Source organism: Malaya genurostris, chromosome 1, assembly GCF_030247185.1.
Source record: "Malaya genurostris strain Urasoe2022 chromosome 1, Malgen_1.1, whole genome shotgun sequence".
NCBI classification, from domain to species: Eukaryota; Metazoa; Arthropoda; class Insecta; order Diptera; family Culicidae; genus Malaya; species Malaya genurostris.
In genome coordinates, this window is record NC_080570.1 from 37585844 (window position 1) to 37598622 (window position 12779).

Consider the following 12779-nt stretch of genomic DNA (forward strand, 5'->3'; position numbering starts at 1 on the left):
GAATTTATGTTTTCGGACAGCAGAATTGTTAAACGACTAAATAGTTAAAGTATATCTCCATTATTTTTCTGATTACTTAACCTACAACCAACGGAATTCGACACACGTACGCTTTAGCTTAAAAAAGCAATATCACCAACAGTTAATGTGGAAATGTGAAATACTTCTGTTAAGAAAAAATTGAGCAAATGCACAGATTGTCATCCCACCCTTTGAGTCAATAAATAATCTCTCTCCAATGGCTTTGACATAATAGATATAAGGTGAAACGCTTTCTCTTCCAGATGTGATTCTTGCTTTCGGTAATGGATAAAAAAGCTCACTAACCAGAATTTTGTATTGAGAAACTTAACAAATACATACAAAGCATACAAACCATTCTGAACAGTCCGCTTTAAGGAATTACTCATACTTGAACGTTCACCCGACACAACAGAATACACTTTGAAGCAGTTCCTTGTACAGTTTTTAAGCAGCGAGTAGTTTTCTCAGAACTTGTTCTGTATATTCAAGTTGCCAAAAAGTGCCACGCGTACTTTAGGGCTCTAATAAAGTGGATATTGTTCTCCCCCACCTCTCCACCCAATGGAAGATTTTTCAACATTAGGTTCCATGAACAATAGAGTTCCTATTATATAAAAGTACAAATAACTTGACTTTTCCTTCAAATTTGTGCACGTTCCCCACCCTTTAATATCCACCCTCCTTGAAGAAACTACCCCCTCCCCCTCCTCTCTTGAACACACGCCCCTCTTCTTTTGAACCCTCCCTTGAACCCTCTTTTGAAACCCCACACGGGCCTGTCAGGTACTGTGGAACTTTTGGTTGCTTAGAGAGACGTCGCTTAAATTTTAATTTGATATTGATCTTGCCAATTTGAGCATTTTTATTAGAGTATAAAATGGGCAGTATAAATCCATTATGATAATCATATTGAACATTGTTATCTAATGGCCACTTATTATGTGCGCTAAATCATTAGGGAGCAAGGAAATTGTATTAGTTTGACATTAGCGCTTCTACCGAACAATCTTTTCATTGATTCAATCAAAAATTTTCTGATTTGATAAACTCGCGCTCACGATGATCAATATTATTTAACTCCATTACACACAATCCATCAACTGGTAAACGATATCAGAACTTTTTCTCCTGCCTACTGCGGTTTTCTAGAACAGTCATATGTATTCCGTTATTGAGTCATTTGGCAAGCAATAATTGTGATATCCAATTAGGCGCGTGACTCGAAATGGCAAATAACATGGATCAAGTATGCACGTGAAAACTTCACACAAAACAACTTGTTGCGCGCCAAAGGATTCTTTCAACGATCTAGTATTCCTTTCTTCGACGGCCAAACACTTATGCAACTCGTTATGCTCCAAACACCTATCGATGATCTAGCAATCATTGGCGACTTTTTCAGTGGAAAATTCCATTGTCTATACAAAACAATTTTATGGATTTTCCCCACTTTTCCGACAAATTTTCCTAATTTTTTTGATGTACGAACCCGGTGAGCTTGAGCGACCACCCCTGGTTGCTACTCCGTTACTGATCGGGATTAGCTGAAATTGTACAGGGAGTTTCTAGATGATCCGACCTGGGACTGGTAAATCATCCTTCAATGTACATCTTCTGGTAATCCCAGAATTCATTGATCAGTACCGGCGCCGGCCAGGCCCGAACGTAGATCGTCTAAGGAATGGGAAAGGTTGTTAGTCCAACACTTGTTGTTACTAGAGGCCGTATATACTACTGCGCACTCCACAAGTGTCACGGGAGGAGGATATTTGTTAGTAAAAATTTCAGTATTGGTAGTATTCGCGCGCGACTCAGTATGTTCCGGTTTCAAGATGCTCGGATGCATCACTAAACTCACTAACTTCCCGAGTGAACGTTTCAAATATCCTATATTGAAGTCCCGGGAAGTCTTGATTCACAGCTCTTATTCGAGGAAACTAAAGAAAAATTTGCAATACTATCGCGTAAAGAATAAAAACTTTCCTATTTTTATAAATGAAATTACGTGATACAAATTAAAAAAGTGAATAGGATTTAGACAAAATTATTTATTAAAATTATTAATTGGTTATATTGGTTGATCTGGGCAGCCGGCTACCGAGAAAAATATTAATTTATTGCTTGAAATATTAATATCAAGTGTTTTTTACTATGTATTCAATATACCGATATATGTTATCTCTGTTATTAACTTTGTAATATAAACGAATTTAGGCAATAGTTGATTTTTAACTTTCAATTTATAATCCTGAAAGACAATCAATAACATGGAAGAAGAAAACATTCCAAATAAAACTTTTCTTCGAAGCTAGACGGAAATTGATAGGTTGAATGAAGAGATAATTTAGTAAAACAGAGTAATCAGAAGTGAAATGTTGAAAATATCTGATAACTGAAAGGAAAAAGAAACTCCTGCAATTGTCGCCTTTTACGACAGGACCCAGGATCTATTCTTGGTTCATTTTTTTCCGCCGGATTCCACACGGCATCTAGGCTGGTACTGTCCGGAGAGAGCTAATAGGTACTATCAATCTCCTAGTGGACCCCAGCCCCTTTTTTGATGTACGAACCCGGTGGGAGTAAAAACTGATCAAACAAAAAAAGAATCATGTAAATCCGTCCATCCGTTCTTACGTGATGTGATTACAAAGCATGATCTCTGCATATTCATATATATATATATAGAAGATATAATAACAAAATCAGTTATGATGTTTTATTTACATTCGCAAGACTCATGATAAAATTCATTAATTGGAAAAATGAGTTCTTCTGATGCTTCATATCGAAATATAATGATCAGAATTTCAAAGAACTAAAAGAAGAAACCAGATTACTAAATAAATTATTCATTTAATAAAAAATATCATTCGACAATTTTGGATTGGAACGATGCTAAAAGTGGACTGTGATATAGTTTTTCTGTGTTAAATTTGCTATCTAATTTATTACAACTATTGTTATAAATTTCTGCTTTTGGATTTCTGTAGTTATATCAAATTCAATAATAATTGTGATACAAACATTCCAAAATCTGTTACGATTTCGTTCCCGCTAGAGTCTTTTTGCCTTTCTCATATAGAAAGATTATGCAATCACTATGAAACCGACTTTTTATGCAATCACTATGAAACCGAGTGTCATATACCATTCGACTAAGTTCGTCGAGTACGCAAAATGTCTGTGTGTGTGTGTGTGTGTGTGTGTATGTAACGTTTTTTTTTGCACTAACTTTTCTCGGAGATGGCTGAACCGATTTTCACAAACTTAAAAAATGAAAATGAAAGGTCTTGTGGTCCCATGCGTAATTCCTGAATTTCATGCGGATCCGACTTCCGGATCCGGAAATATAGGGTAAAGTGGATTAAAAATTGTATACCATCACTGAAAATAAGGAAAACCATAAAAAAATTCTAAATCGACCTCGAATCTTTTCCAATTGATGGTTTTTATCAGTAGACGGTCAATCAAACCGATTTCGGTTATTCTTTTAAGAATCGAAGAAAATTATTTTGAAGAATACCACAGTATTATATATGATAGTATGATTGATATGAGAAAGGCATCATTACACCACTAGGTGGATTAAAACAGGTTTTTGTTATGATTTTTGTTATTTTAACAGCTTACCAGCCAAAAATATTTCAAAATTTGTTACAAAATATTTCTGGAATAAATTACTCCAGTTGTTATAATTCTGTTATTACCATCTAATCGGGAATGGCGGTAATTAATTATATCGATAGTCCCACGACAAAAGGACCTAACTGCAAATGAGAGCCTCTCTTTGTTTACTTTCTCTTTTGATTATTACGGAGCCATTATTGCAACTTCTTGAAAGTTTCCAATATAAATCGAAAGATTGTAGTTTTACCTTGAAAGTTTTGCGAAGAGTAAAGCGTCAAATATAAAATCAGTTCGGTAAATCGTGAAAGAAAAAGTAAACAAAGAGAAACTGTCATTTGCAGTTAGGCCCTTTTGTCGTGGGACGGTCGATATGCTTTTTAACAAACTAAAGAGTCGTGGTGCATCATCGGTATTTGCACGACCACACGTTAAAATTCAGTCTTTTCGACAATAAAGTTTTCAGCATATCAATAACCAATTAATTTTGTTTGTTGAATTTTGGTTTATATTAACTTCCCCCTTATCCATAAATTGGACGAACTTTGCGTTAAATCAAAGACATCATATTAGTAAGATATCCAGCTCTCATATTTCCCGAACAAATCATTGGCAACATCCTTTTTTGCGAGCATGGCGCCCTCAGGCGAGTCCGCATCGAATCTCGCGCATAGAAGTAGAGGAGAGAAATGTCAAATTCGTGCGCGCCAAAATAATAGCACTGCGCACCCATACAATTGACATAATATGTTGAATGTGATGCCGTGCGATGGCGTTGCTGAACTGAAGATTGATTTCACTCCAAGCTGACAGGGTCTGGTTAAATTGAACTGCTAGAAGGAGATGATAGTGCAATTTGAACATAGTTTTTTTTTAGTCTAGCAAGTTCAGCTAGTAACTCTAGTAGTTCGCACAATCCGAAATGGACCAACATTTTCATATGGTTTCATTTTTCAAGACAATTGGGTACCTTATGGTTGGTACCCGTAAAATATAGTCGCTAAGCCCTCTTCATAGAGGTCCCCGTTTGTAGATGTGAGATTACGATATGGAGCAATATTGAATTTAACATTCGAATGATAAAAAAAAAAGATGTACTTATGTTCAGATAACGAAGATTCGATCGAGCTCACGGGAACGAGAGTTGCGTCCAAAATTTCATCAACCAGTGAATTGTGAAAGTCGGGGATTACTAATCGGTCTAGACACACAACAAGGGTGAGCGAAAGTTGTCTGATCGAGTTGAGAAAGATTTAATACAGTGTACGAAAACATACTCTAGATGAGCAAGCAGACTTTGGACAAGTCTAATAAGGCAATTGCACGAATAGTGGGACGTTCAAATTGTTCTCGTATAAGTAAAGAAATCAAAAACTTGTTCTACTTACCGTCACCAGTTTCCTTTCAACATCACCACGATAAGAACACTGTGTATATTTCTATTCATCCAACACTATTTGTAGATTTATTTTTGCTTGAACCTGAACAGAATTATAATCGAAACGTTCCGAAATTGTCGTTTACTTATTTAGAGAAATACTCACCCTTTTTTTCCTTGAGGTTTTTTTTAGCAAAACCAGTCTTCTTCTGTTCTGAGCCAGACCGAACCTGTAGGAAGTGTTCAAAATCTTCCATTAGTAACCTATTGGCTTTTTACACCGGTCACACCGGACAAATCCGAGCACAATTAGGTTCCCGGAGAGCATCTTACCTTCTGCTTTCCGTGGAACAAGTGACGAATAGAAATTAAAACGAACGAAAAAAATAAATGACAAAGAAAGTACTTACGCGTCACCAAGAGCCTGCCTTCTGGACTGGCGACAGGACATCCCCGAACGACGGAACCGGATCAAGGACTCGAAATGATGGGAGTGATGGATCATCAACATCATCATCATCATCATCATCATCACCGTCACCGAAACGACGCAAATGTGGATGCGCTGCGGGGGAGGCTATATCGTGGTAGCATGAAGAAACCAAACCGCAACCGAAATAGGAAAGCAACCGCATTAGAGGATAATGGTTAGATGGTTCTGTGATTGCGCTAAAGGATCAAGTGATATTGGTTTTATTTTTTTTTGTCTCCTGTTTATCATCGTTTTATCGAATCACAAGCAAAAAAAATAGGTTAAAGAAACAGATCGAAAGTGGCGCTATTTCTCTCTCCCTCTCTCTCTCTCTCTCTCTCTCTCTCTCTCTCTCTCTCTCTCTCTTTCTCTGGAAGTGGAATGAATAGCTCTTTTGAAACTGTGACTTGATTTTATTTCGCTCATTATTTATCTATGAAGAATTTATGTTTTTTTTGTTTTGCAGCAAGATATTGGTATCATAATTTCTAGATTCTTTGCTGGTGTGTATTGTTGGATTTTGTTTATTCAATATGTATATAATTAGCTGATTTTTTTTTACTCACATCTTACTCATTACCATCTACGCCCGACGTCGCACACACTGCACGGTTTCCGGTTGCCGGAGCGGAGCTGTGACATCCCCCGGATGATGAGCCGGTGACAGACATCTGCGTGTAGAATGTTTTGTCGGTGATTATGACGGTGCAAATAAACTAGCTGTTGTTGATGTTGTTATTACAGCAAACAAACAAACAAAAAACACGCGCACAAACATATACACAAACTGTTACTCTGTAATGTTTTTTGTTTCATCTTCTTCCGGACTTGAAAAGTTGAGTTCTTTCTTGATTAATGAAAAAATAGTGAAATAATAAACTCAAGTTTTGTTCTATTTGTCACTTCTGTTCTTCAGAGCATAATTTGTATGGTAGCTTATGACGTAGATTACACCTTACTAGAGTAAAATCATGAATAATAGACGTCAGACGCGATGAAAACCGCGACGGAAGGTCACATTGATGTACCGCGAACACTAACGGGGATCATAGAATTCAACTGCAGCAGTTGCGTTAGGCGCAAAAATGGGTGTTCGGATTCATCTGTTTTTACAAACAAACAAACAAACAAAGAAAAACTGTTTACAATCTAATAGTGGCGGGATGTACCTGGGCTTTCCACCGAAAAGGGTTGGTTACTACTTGGTTAGGCCAACCTTCTTAGCTTCAACTTCGTATATTAGCAAGCGCCACATTTTAACCACAAACACTTCGGCTTCTTCGTCCAGAACCTACAAATAAATAAACAGAACCGACATCAATAACCCTGAACCGAGCGGCTGAGGCTGAGTGACAGTCTACCATCATGACATCATCCAGTATTCCCTGTGGGGTGCTGCCGGCCAGCACTTTCGAACAGATAAAGTCCACCAGGGTCGGTTCCGGTTCACCGATATATTCGATAATTTTCTTATTGATCCACGGACGAATTTTCTTCTCGATCGTGGCATCAATCTCGTTCCAGTCCAGCGGATAATTGAACAAATCGTTCTTCTCAGTGGGAATTCTATCGATAATACTCTTGATGTGTCGCCGTTTCTCCTCCTGTGATTTGATGGTATCCCGTGTGGACCGACTGCTGGAACCGGAAGCATCTTCGCCGCCCTTATTTTTGGAGGAACTTTTCGAACTCGAGTGCTGGGACGAACCAGTTTGAGCAGCCGCTGCCGCCGCCACAGCAGATGCAGAATTTTGTGCTTTCGTTTCATCATCTGGAGCTGTCGGAAAATTCAGTTCATTCCAAAGAAATCAGTATCGAACAGTAACACGAACTTACCGAGCGGGACCAATTTCCGTTTCTTGGGACCATTCGACTCTTCACCGTCGTCTTCCATGCTGTTGAAAACGTCTTTCATTTCAAGCTTCTTCTTTTTAGCATTTGCATTCAAGCTGAGACTGATGGTAGGCGCAATGGGCTGCGGTTTCTCCGGTAGAGAATTCATTTCACTGTTACTGTTTGCTCCCGGGCTGTGCATCATCATCATGTTTGAGTTCGATCGCATCGAATGACGGGAAGCGTCATCTTCGGCATCCATCATACCTTCTCCACTATCGTGCACCGCTGCCGGCACAGAATTGAACCCAAACGAATCTCGCGTCTCCGATCCGGCATGCTGCGGATGAAGTGGCAAATTGTTGCCAGCGATATGGTGATGATGGTGGTGGTGATTACTGTTGCTGTTGTTGTTGTTATTGTTGGTGTTGATGGCAATCATACCGGGAGAGTCAAAGTTGTTATCGTCGTGACCACTTGAATCGGACTCAATCGGTTCCGCATCGATGGCGGCCAACTCGCGAGATGCTTGCGCCAACACGTACCGTTCCTTGTTGGCCCGGACCCGTTCCTTATCACGCTGTCGCTCCAACTCACGCTGCCGTTCACGTTCCAGCTCACGTTCGCGTTGCTGCGATTGCTCCAAGTTTACATCGATCAAAATTTTGGGTCGGTACAATTCCTCCCGTTGTTTTTTCAACTGTGGAAAAAAAAGTTCACGATTATCGTCAACCAGTCACAATTTGTTTCCTACCTTTTCAAATTCTAACGTTGGGTTGTCGTATTCGCCTGAGAAGATTTTGTTCTTCAGCTCATCAAGTTCTTCCTGTTCTTTGTTGCGATCCTTCGAGTCCAGATCGGCTTCACGAACTCGCTCCGCAAGGCGCCGCTGTAGCTCTCTTCCCCTTTGAAAGAATATTCAAATTAGAAGCAATAAATCAAGAAAAATCTACAAAAAAAAATCCCACTAACTTGTAATATTTCGGATCATCTCTTTCGTCATCATAATCCTCCAAAAATTCCTTCAGCCGCTTAGCTTCCCTCTCCCGTTCCTCCTCCTTGCATCGTTCTCGTTCGCGCTCTTTCTCGTAGTCCTTAGTCTTGCGCCGCTCTCGGGCCTCCCAGTTTCGCAGTCTCTCCTGATAGGCGGCCTCCTTTTCCTTAGCCTTCTTTTCGGCCTTCCTACGATCTCTGGCTTCCTCTTCCACCTCTTTCTCCTTCTGAATGTCCCGTGGGTTACGATTCAGCAACTCCCGTTCTCGTTCCCGTTCTCTTTCACGCTCCCGTTCGCGTTCCCGTTCCCGCGCTTCCCGTTCGCGGTTCTCCCGCTCGATACGTTCACGGGTTTCACGTTCCCGTTCCCTTTCACGTTCCCGTTCCTTCTCGCGTTCCCGTTCTCGTTCCCGCTCCCGTTCGCGGTCCCGCGATCGTGACCTGCTCCGTCTTCGTGACTTCTTTTCTTTCTCCTTCTCTTTTTTAGGTGAAGCCGACCTTCTCTTATCCCCGTCAGCCTTTTCCGATTTTTTCTCGTCCCGAGCTTTTCTCCGCTCTTTTTCCTTTTCCTTTTTCAGTTCCTCGGCTTCGGTATATTTACGGAATTTGCCAATCTCTTGACTGATGATTTCTCGCTTACCCTCTTCAATATGCACGGACTGAAGCTGTTTCTTTTGCTTTGTTGGGGCAGCATCGTCATCCGCGTTGTCCGCCCCCGATAGCTCATCTCGAAATTCTTCCAAAATCCGGCTAATCAAATCCGTAGATTCATCGTCGCACCTCCGTTCCTGTTTTTCATCACCGGTGTCAGTCTCTTCCTCCTTATGATTATCCAGTAGAGCTTTGTTTTTGGCGTCAACCTTGGCAACCAACTTTTTGCCATCGATTTCCAAATCATGTAGAAGCCGAACGGCACGTGCACCTGCCACTGCACCGCTGTAAAATGTAACACAAAACTCCCTTTAATCAATCACTTATCACAAACAAACCAACACTCGGAACACTTACTCGTACTCACAGAACCCGAACGTGGACACCCTCTTCCAGTTGATAACAGTACCGCAAGAGGCCAGAATTTTCTTTATCATTGGATCCGGTGCCTTATCACTGATGTTACCAATGAAGACTGTGATAACCGGGCCGTCGTATGTTGGCGCTGGATTCGGTACCTGTACACTCGGTACTCGGTGCTTGTCATGTTGACTGTTGATGTGGTTGTACATCTGCGGACGAGAACCAATCGTGGGTGGCGGCCCATGGAATGCCGGCCTTCCGGGAGGGGGCTGACTCAACGGAGGCATACCGGTAGGCATTATTGGCTGAAAAAAGATCAAAATTTTAAAGCCGAGAACATCACAGACCAACAACAACAATACATACGGGCATTATTGGTGGAGCCATGGCAAAGGGCATTCCCGCCGGCACAATCGACGGCGGCGGTCTCGACGGGTAGGACATCGTTAAGCTCTAGTAATTCCTGGCGAATGGTTTACAATGTCTGCACTGAAGATGCAATATTTCGCACGTAACTGCCCGAACAAATGATACAAAAATCTGTGAGAACTTGCTCCTATACAAGCTTCTTTCTTCTAGGGTATTGTAAACAATACCAGCGGCAACCAAATAAACAATGTTTTATTTTTTCCTACCAAGCGAACGTGGAAGCGACAAACATTTGACAGCTCGTACTGTTTCGAATCTTCTGCTCCTCGATACGACGCCGATCTTTCACGCACACTACTGAGCAGAATTTTCGCTGCTACTTTTTTTCCCGAGCGCCGTCAGTCAAACAAAATCGCGAATATCACAAAATTTCCCGAACTATTCGCTTCGACAGATAGTAATATTACAGCGCTGGCAATTGTACTACCGAATCGCACTATTTTTGAACGGTTTTAAACTGAAAAATGAGCAATTTTCTGCGAAAAGATACCTCCCGTTCTTGCAACTCGTCGACAGGATGGAAACGCGATCACTCGTTCGTTTGACAAGTCGGAGATATCGAGCGCTTTCATTTTGACATTTGCATCCTTGCTAACTGTTCGAAAACAGCAGTGATGCCTTGTCGTTTCGAACAGTTACCGTTCACGAGGGGAGTGTCAATTGAATGATTTAAATTTGTATGTATCAGGGAAAATTTTGTTCCAAATATCCACAAAATTAGTTCGAGATAAATTCCTAATCAAATCTAAGTGAGCGAAGAATTCCGAATTGGTTTGGACTGCAGTGCAACAACCGATTCCGAATGCATTTCGCCTCCAACCGATTGGTTCTGTCGGACCTGGATTGTGAATTCGCATTCTTAGTTTTCTTCTTCACTTATTTTGAGCGATTTTTTTTTTTTTTTTTTTTGATGCGCAAACCGAACCAAATATGCGATATTATGATGAGAAATAGTGTTTTACCGTTTTTTGATTCATTCCTCTGGCGTTCAAATAATTTGTCTACATCTCATCTTATAAAATCAAAAATGATTACACGAAATAAAAGAAAATTGATTTTCTTGCATTTTTAAATAAACAGTTCCTGTAACAGATCCTGAAATTCTACAATATAATTGAAATTATATGAGTTTCCCATAATATTCAATCGTCATCCTAAAAAAGATTCAAAAAATGAAACTTAGATGGCGCGTCAGGTGAAATAGTTTTGCGTTAGATTCAGCGCTGCCAACTATACCGATTTCTCGGTGTTTATACCGATTTTTGGAGTCGATACAGGAATACAGATATGTTCTCTCAAAATACCGATATTTCAATTTTCATACAGATAAATACCGATTTTCAGTTTCTTGTGTTGGATTCCATAGGAGTAAACCAGGTCGAGCGACCCTTTTTTTTGGTCGCAAAATCAGTTTCCGCACTAAATCGATGTTTGATTTTTCGAGAAAGATATTGTACAGATAGATTTTTCCGCCAAATACAGATTTTTGGAAAAAGCAGTTGACAGCACTGGTTAGATTGCTAATTGACACATTGTCGCAAAGCTGATTTACCGGTAGCGACACCTGCCAATGAAAAATGGAACCAAGAAAAGGAGGATTATTTCGGAAATTTTCATATCGGCAGTAGTGATTTGGAACATTTTTATCGTTTAGAGCAAATTCAGCAGATGCAAGATTCATATGGGTGGTCTATAGTGTAAATGAAACTGAAACAAACGTATCCCCAGCAATCCGTATTAGTTTTATTTATTCGACCAGTTCAACTGCCAAATTTAAAACCGGTATACATTGCCGTTCTATTTTTTCTATATTTGAAACACAGATAAAACGCTGCTGGGGCTATCCTGAATATGCCCTTATTTAAGAGTACAAACCCACTTACAAAAAAAACGTTCAACGGTGGTCCTTCATTGATCCAATACGTTGGATCATTGGTCCAATGAAAGTCCAATCAATCGTTCAACGGGAGGCCAACACGGACCTTCGTTTGCCGATTTTGAAACAGACCGTTGAACCTGAATGCCTTTTTTTTTTGTTCAACAAACCCAGCAGAGAGGTCCATTGTTGAGCCATTTTTAACATGAGGAGTTGGAGCCCCGTTGGACTAGTTTTACTGCAGAATTTCTGAAGTTTTTTCCACTTATTTGTTTAAACTAACAATACATACCTGCACAATACTTCTACTTCACGTAGAATAACAACAAATTTTCTTTCTATGTAAAGGTAACACTTAATTTTCATACTATTTTTGCAAGACAAAAAACAACAACAAACCGTTCCAGCAAATTGAACGAATATTTCGTGCAATATGTCGTTCAACAAGCGCTCGAAAACCAACAAAATTGAACGGCCTGCTGAGAGGTAATAGATATCAGCAATAAAAGTACACTCGGAGTAGAAGAAAATCGATTTCAAAGTGATTACTACTACTTTTTTTAGTGTAAACTACGATTAAACATGGAAAATCTTCAGAAATGCGTGAAATTGGGTAAGGTTAGGTTTTTTCGGATCAATATTTTTTTAAACAGAAACCAGTGTAATGTTGATTTCTCGAGTACTAGAATGTATAGCGATCGAGTACAATTTATTTTGTATACTTCATTTGTTATTTCCAGGCATTTGAAAAATGGTATCAAACCAAGTTTAATTCTCTATTCTGAATAAACGGTAGATTTCGCACGATGAACTAAGATCAACATTACCACCTCGGAGTAAAAACTTTTTCTTCAACTTCTACTACGATTTTTCAAATGAATTTGCTCGTTTTTATATGAAATCGTTGAAAAGGTGGAGTAATTAGTAATTTTCCTACCGATTTGACAGCTCTTGCTGAAAGTATCATCTCGTAAACAAGCAGCGCCTCTACATTTCAGTTTTGCGACAATATGCCAATACTGGTTTAGGAGACTGTTCCAAAATTCAGATTCGAAGTTCAGATCTAACATTTTAACATTTAGGATTAGAATCCAGATCTTACATTCATATCCTGGCTTTGTTTCAGAATTTTGAAG

The 12779-nt window shown here is 39.7% G+C and overlaps 1 protein-coding gene across 5 annotated transcripts in view; it reads right to left on the minus strand.

Annotated features, from left to right (window-relative positions):
- The window catches only part of LOC131437431 (RNA-binding protein 25), a 19519-nt gene extending 9219 nt beyond the window's left edge, over window positions 1-10300 (minus strand). Inside the window, exons 1-12 of one of the 5 annotated variants that reach the window (XR_009230764.1) lie at window positions 9974-10300; window positions 9705-9853; window positions 9333-9643; window positions 8304-9260; window positions 8086-8236; window positions 7335-8031; window positions 6860-7275; window positions 6668-6789; window positions 6065-6169; window positions 5437-5603; window positions 5193-5256; window positions 5037-5129 (exon numbers count right to left, since the gene is read on the minus strand). Coding sequence is in view for 4 of the 5 variants with exons in the window: in XM_058606776.1 (XP_058462759.1) it covers window positions 6697-6789; window positions 6860-7275; window positions 7335-8031; window positions 8086-8236; window positions 8304-9260; window positions 9333-9643; window positions 9705-9782 (2703 nt within the window). In the remaining variant the exon portion in view is untranslated. Of the gene's footprint in view, window positions 1-5036; window positions 5130-5192; window positions 5257-5436; window positions 5604-5890; window positions 6790-6859; window positions 7276-7334; window positions 8032-8085; window positions 8237-8303; window positions 9261-9332; window positions 9644-9704 lie in introns of those variants that run through there. The other 4 variants (XM_058606776.1, XM_058606795.1, XM_058606767.1 and 1 more) reach the window with 4 other exon arrangements.
- Between the last annotated feature and the right edge of the window lie 2479 nt (window positions 10301-12779).